Here is a 7399-nt window from a genome sequence, read left to right as displayed (position 1 = left end):
TATAACTGTGCTTGTGCTATATTATTTTGTGTATGTATGTACAATGTTTGCATGTGTGATGTAACAAGTACAGATGCAAAAAAAAACGCTAAAAACCCAGAGCATTAGGGAGCACCACAGTAGAGAGAACCCTTATAATATATCTATAACTATATTCATTCCTATATTACTGCAACATGAGTTTTTTCCTATTTTATTTCGGAAATCATTATAGAGAGCGGTCAGCTGTATGTTAGCTCTAAATACTACCTTGTTAAACAGAAAGAGTGGGCATTAATTCTTAAGTATCTTGTAGCAAAAAACGATGTAATGTTAATCTCTTTACAATGACATATTACGTCATTGCAAAGAAATCTAACACAAAAAAATAAATCTAATACACGCGTTTTGCAATTTTTGTATGTGATTTCTAACCGCGTTATCTAGGCAGGGACCATAAACCGTATCACAGAAATCAAAATGCGATAAAACAAGAGAGTAGTTATCCAAGCAGCCTTTATCGGTTTCCACAAATTAAACTCTATCAAATAAATAACTTTTAATTAGATTAAGAGTATCTTAAGAAAATCCATTATAAAGTAATATTGTAAGTAATTTATGATTTACCTTATCAAAAACCCTTGTAATCTAATGGTATTAGAACACAAGAATTTCCAGCATTTAGACTCGACGTGATTGAATTGAATGCATTTAAGTGTTCTATTAGTCTGACAGCTAAAATTTTTTCGCATATTTTTGAACATGAGGATTGTTATAGGGGGTAATTTATTATAGTCTGTCGGTTTATTTTTAGTTTTTGTTAGTGGAAAAACCTTTTGGAGTTTTGAAAAAGTAATTTTCCAAAACTCTGGAAACGGAAATATAGGTATGCAACAATTATATTAACCAAAAACATTAAGATTAAAGAACATTTTACTATTTAAGGCGTCCAGTTTTTCATTTTAATCTCGTACTGCATTATCGGTGTATATTATACCAAGAAATCAAGTTTGTATGTGATTCTGCTAGCTGTTCGTTTCGTTAGGAGTATTAATGTTACTTGGAATGTTCCATTTACATTTTTTATCCAATATATCCAGTTTTCTAAGCGAATTTCATGAAAGTCTACCGTTTGGTTTATTGTTATTTAGAGTGTGTTCTAAAAAAACTGTCACAGCAGAAACAAGTTGTCTTTTTTCTGTTACCGATCAATTGTAGTTTTAATTTGATCGTAAAAAGTCCAATTTTCATATGTCATATTTCGCTTAAATGCTTAAGCTTGGCCCTATCTAAATAAATAAAAAATTTAGTATTTGCCTGGATTCAATATTATGCCACCTTAAAACAGAGAAACCTTAACCAACATTGCCGAATTTTTCTAGCCTGTACGTACTTAATACATCGAGACAAAAAGCATCCATAAAACTACAATCAGATAATACAACTTTTAGATTATTATTTTCTTAATTGACCGTTTAAAATATGCTCGTTCCCTTTTCCCTTGCCAGTTTCTAAGAGAAAAGTTTTAACTAATTTAAGTATTTGACCTTTAAATCTCAGGCTTAAATAGAACGAAATTCCCAAATTTCTGTATTCAAAAACCAATTAGATTTTTTCATTATTTGGTCACAAATTAATGTTGTTTTTAGCCCAATTCCTGGGATTAAGCTTAAGAACGCCAGAGTAGCTATATATACAGGGTTATGATTTAATAATGGATATATAAAATAACAGAGAGGCATTTTTTTAAATCCTCGGGACACGTCGATTTTATTTTTGGATCGTGCATATTTTAACATTAAAAGTAAATACATAATGTGTCGAAAAAAACATGACAGAATTTTTTTTTCTTAAGTAGAACCTTCAACATGTTTATGTATTTTTGGATTCTTAAAAAAATTTGGACATGTTTCATGTCTAACGTCCTATCTTCAACTGTTCATAAGATAATTACGTTCGAATAATAATTATATCAATTCTATCCTATTAATAATATATTTTATTATTATTAGATGTTCTCTTATTATAAAAGGATAAATTCCATTCCACATTATTAAGAATTTTTTTTTATTAAAGCTGGAAGTGACCACCATCAGGCATGCGTAGCTTAGCTTTGTACACTTCATTTTAAACGTAACCCAAAAGAAAGTAGTCCAATGCAGTAAGGTCGAGTGATCTAGGTGGCCACTTTATTAATCAACGTCTGCGTAACCATCAGTTTGGGAAAACATTATCTAGAAATCTGGGTTATTTTCATCAGGAATCATTACCGCCAGTACTGGTTCAATCAAAATCAAGTCGTTTACTAAAAAAGTGATGATAACGCTTTCCCGTCAAAGTTCCTTTAAAGAACTATGGTTCTTTTATTGTGGTATTAATAATTCCTGCCCAACCATTTATATTTCTATAGTTCTAAGAATGATTCGCCTCCAGTATGGATTTTCAGGTACCCAGTACCTAAAATTTATCTAGGGATATTATAAATTCTTTCGGTCATGCACTTGACAAAACTCATTTCTGCGATCTGGATCATCTTCTAGTAGTTCTTAAAGTAATTTAATTTTATTATTTTTCCTTTCTTAATAATTTTGTCGCTTTTCAAAGCGTGTGTTGATTATTTACTACCAAATTAAAGTTATTACAAGAGTACCACCTATAGATTCCATTTATCAATTCAAATACCCTGGAACCCACCCTTGTTAGAAAAATTGCGTGTCGTCTACATATTGATAAATTTCAGAATTTTATATAGAACTTGGCATGTCCATGATAAATATTAAAAATAAAAGTGATCTCAGGAAGAAGTAAGTCTACCCTCCAAATAAACTGCTCAACAATCGAACTGAATATTTTATAAATTACCGAAATTTGCCTAAAAAAATTAAATTCAAGTTGCCTTTTATGCTATGAATAAATCCTATTGATAGCAAATATTTTTTGTCATTTTTTCCTTTTTTTCATACATTCTTATCTCTTTTAAAGAATTCGGTTTCAAAATCCTAACAATTTAGTCACATATAAGTGCTTGTAGAGACTTTATTATTCTCATTGTTATCAATAAATCTCTTTACTTTCTTAAAAATAATGATTCTACGACGGTTAGAAACAGTACAACTCGAGCAATTAGTACGTTGGCTACAGGAGGGCCTAACTCAAGAAGAAGTTGCTAACCGGCTAAATGTGTCCCAAAGTGTCATGAGTTGTGCATGGAATCGATATGTAGAGACTGGGTCTGCAGCTTACAGGCATGGTGGAGGCCGAGAACGTGCTACAACTCATGCTCAAGACCGCTATATAACAGTAATCGCAAGAAGAAACCGAACATTTACGGCTTCGAGAATTAACAGCTACTTAAGGCCTGCTACTGGGAGGGTAATTTCTAATCAGACTGTTAGAAGAAGATTACATGCGTCCAATTTAAGAGCCAGACGACGTGCCACACATCCACGGTTGACGGGGGAACATCGTGCATGCAGAAATCGGTGGGCAATAGAACACAGTAATTGGAAGTTTCAAAACTGGAGGTTTTGTATGTTTACGGATGAGTCCAGATTTCGGCTACATATGGTAGAATTTTGGTGGAGTGTGAAGGGAAAGGGGACAGCGATACCATGAAAATTTGATGGCGCCCACTACCCTTTTTGGTGGCGGTTCAGTTTGCGTTTGGGGAGGCATATCTTTCGATGGCCGCACCGATTTAGTGGTGTTAAGAAATGAAACAATGAACGCTATATGATATAGAGACATTATTATAGAGAACATAATTGTACCATTTTTTGGTGCAAAAGGTAAAATGAATTCCCGCACCGTGCGAGAATTGTCAATGATCGCATTGAATTTCATGGAATTACCAAAATGGACTGGCCACCACATTCACCCGACATGAATTGCATTGAAAATGTATGGGCCGAAATGTCCTTAACCTTAGAACAACTAGCCAATCAATTACCGGAAATATGGCAAAACATTCCTCAATACTACATTAACAACTTAATAAGAACTATGCCAAACAGGGTGACAGCACTAAGACGAGCCAGGGGTGGACCTACGAGGTATTAATTTTCATAACAGGAGTTTGGGGCACGCTTTACAGGGTGTAATTTTATTTTAACTTTTTTCTTTTGTGTGTTAAAAATTTAAATTTTTTAGGAGATATCTGTTTATTTAATTTTTTTTGGGGCTATTGTGAGTGAACCTAATAGAGATTTATTTAATACATTTAATTTTGTTTTATTGTAAATCATTGGCAAACTAAAATCGCAGATTTTTATAATATCCACTTCGATTGTTGAGCAGTGTATTAACTAAGAAAGTTTATTTTTTGGAAAATTTTTAATATTGGCAATAATTGGTTTAATAGTGGCAATAATTGGGCATAAATATGAAATATCGTTAGGGCTAGAAGTTACGATAGAAATATTTCAGTATGATCATCATTCTATACCAACATTGATTATTATATCATAAGAACACCACATTTTACATCTAGTATTGAGAATCTAAAGGAATACTTTCTATTAGCTAAAACTTGATTAGGCAGCTTAAAGATGGGCCATAAGTACTGTTATGTCACGGTTTATATTTTAGTATTGGTCCCTCATAATAAGATGGAAGGCTTTAAATAGGTCACAAAAAAAAATATTTTATATCAGTATAGTGAAGTTTTTTAAGACTTTTGTTTTTTATCTATAAAATTCTTTTTTTTGTATTAATTTTTCAGAAAATTAAATTTTTCCTGAGTTTTCCTAGTTTTCTAATAACAACGAATAAAACCATTAATTTATTGCTAGTATTTATTAAACTTCAGACTGAGATGGGGATATAAGAACAAAAATTGACATTTCCATTTTTTTTATGTTGCTGTCTAGATCTTCTGGAAATTGTGCTTGTCTTATGTAGTTTATCTAATTGGAATGAAAAAATTGTGTTTATTACTATTCTTTATAATACTTCAGACTGAGATGGGAATTTGGGAATAAAAATTGCTTTTTTCTAAAGGTTTACTATATTTCCATTTCATTTCCATATCACTGTCTAAATTTTCTGGATATTATGTTTTTCTTGCACAGTTTATCCAATTATAAAAAATATATCCTGACTATTTTCTCTTACCCTTATCGATTTCTTGGTAAAAATTTACAAAATATCTTCCAGCCGTTTTTGGCCAAAAACCAAAAAATACTAAATAACTTTTCTCATTAATTTTTCAAAAAAAATTGTAAAAAAACTGTTCGTGTTGTATGTAAAAAAATTATCATTGTTGATATCGATCAATAAAAAAAATTAAATTTACATACATGTCCAATACATACAATTTTTTTTGATCACAGTTTTTTCCGGATTTTCTTGTACAGTTCACATTATTCTAAACAAGTTTTATGTAAATCATATTTTTTTGCTACTCATACATATTTATTTATGAAGAATAATAATGTGATTTTTCTGGAAAAATTAATGGCTTCCAACCTAGAATCCGGCAAATCAAAATGGCGAATAAACGCCATACGATTCCAGCTTTGAACCGTTTGACTCCTAGAACCAACAACAAAATGGCGACTGTTATTCATGAACAGTATTTCCTCAAATAAACACCGGAGGCCGAGTGTCGCCTGTTATCCCATTGTGTAATTACCGCATTAAAAGCCTTTGTCAGATGAATAAAGATATAATCTAAATACGCGCGGTATCTCCGCATCGAGATAATTGATATTTGAAATTGATAGCGTAATTGGGTTTACTTTAGGGCGATCGCCCTTATTGTTATCCGATTGTAATGAACCTTCGTCGGCTATTGTCTAAGCATTAATGAACGAAAAGCTAAAAATAAAACCATAGTTTGCATTTATGTTTGTTTTTAACCAACAGGTTTTTTGTCTCGTTCTAAGTTTCAAGAGGTCTTTTTTTAAAGATGTATCTATTATGTTCAGCTTCAATCTGTTTAGCATTAATTAAAAGGCATTCTTGAGGGTCGATTTAAGGGTAAAAACGTGTTTTTAGGTGAGGAGTTTCTGACATTTGCTAATTCTCTTTGCTAATTTCACTATTCTTAAAAGGGTTTTAGTCAAAGAAAGAGTATTTATTACTCAATCAATTTTTAAATATTCCTGGCATGATCACATCTATATTAGAATATTCGTAGAAAGTCCGTAAGTGATACATGAACATTCGGTAAATGACATTGCACTCTTGTACCAAACCATCTATCAGGGCTTACCACAGAAGAGATAAAATACTTAAAATCCCTTTGCAATGAAGAGTCATTTCTATTGTTTTTTCTTTAGACAATCAAAAATTAGTTAATCCCCTAAGCCAATAAATAAAGCAATTTTACATACACCTGGTAATAAAATTCAATTTAACAATTTAATGTGGTCCACTTAAGGTAGCGAAAGCAGCAATTTATAAAAGAACCGTTTAAGTATACAGTTAAACTGTCCAATAAAAGGCCCATAGAAGTTAACAATAGCCAAGAAATTAGGAAATTATATTTTTTACCACCGTGAAAACAAAATATTGCATTGTATGGAAAAGATGGGAATTTAAAAGAGAAACGTATTTCTCGCAAAAAGTATGGTTAATAGGATACTACTTTCATATATTAAACCATATTTTTGAAGAGTTTTTAATATATTTTTTTAAAAATTAAATTAAATTTGATCAAATTTCTAAGACATTTTTTTATACTATAGACAAGTGCCACTAATGTTTCTAAATAATATTGAGCATATAGAACATGCTGAGATAAAATAGGCACCATCTTCAGTACATGCTGATGATTCTAGCAATGTAAATGATGAGAGGTTCTAGCAATGTAAAAAAATATAAAATTGGAAGATTTAGACCAAAAAACTAAATTTAGACAATTCTATATGTAATTAAGAAGAACGCATGATTTAAAACTTAAGAAAATACAACCAAAATGCTTATTTATAGTAGTAAAAAAAAAATGCTGTTTTTTGCTGTAAAAATTGATAGAAATCAGGAAATGCAAAAAGTATATAAAATACATAATTTTTTTTACATAAGTTTTTTCCAAATATTTCAAAAAATTATTGTGCACTCGGTTGTTCCAATGAAGAACAACACGATACTTAAAAACTATATAAAAAAGAAAATAATAATAATAATAATAATTGAAAGTTTTTTCATCATTTTTATATTTTCTAATTAGGTCTCGTGAGGTTTGTCCTATGTAGGATTTATCACATTCGTCACGCACAAGTCAAACATAATGCGATAAATTATATTTGATTTTAATGAGTTCTGTTTCTGCTTTTAACTATAAGAAATAATTTGTTTTCAAGGTGTTGCAACATTTTTAAGATACTGTTATTTATTTGTTATTAAAAGTTGTCTATTTTTCTATAATCGTTTTTAATTGTTCTGTCAGTCCTTCAAACCTGATTTTTATAATAATAAT

At 30.6% G+C, this 7399-nt stretch overlaps 1 protein-coding gene across 1 annotated transcript in view; it reads left to right on the top strand.

Annotated features, from left to right (window-relative positions):
• The first annotated feature begins 3834 nt into the window (after positions 1–3834).
• Positions 3835–7399, top strand: part of LOC126743312 (uncharacterized) — a 31304-nt gene continuing 27739 nt past the window's right edge. The window contains exon 1 of the mRNA XM_050450342.1: positions 3835–4031. Within this exon, the coding sequence (XP_050306299.1) occupies positions 3835–4031 (197 nt within the window). The remainder of the gene's footprint in view (positions 4032–7399) is intronic.

This window comes from Anthonomus grandis, chromosome 12 (genome assembly GCF_022605725.1).
Source record: "Anthonomus grandis grandis chromosome 12, icAntGran1.3, whole genome shotgun sequence".
NCBI classification, from domain to species: Eukaryota; Metazoa; Arthropoda; class Insecta; order Coleoptera; family Curculionidae; genus Anthonomus; species Anthonomus grandis.
This window is presented reverse-complemented; position numbering and strand designations above follow the sequence as displayed.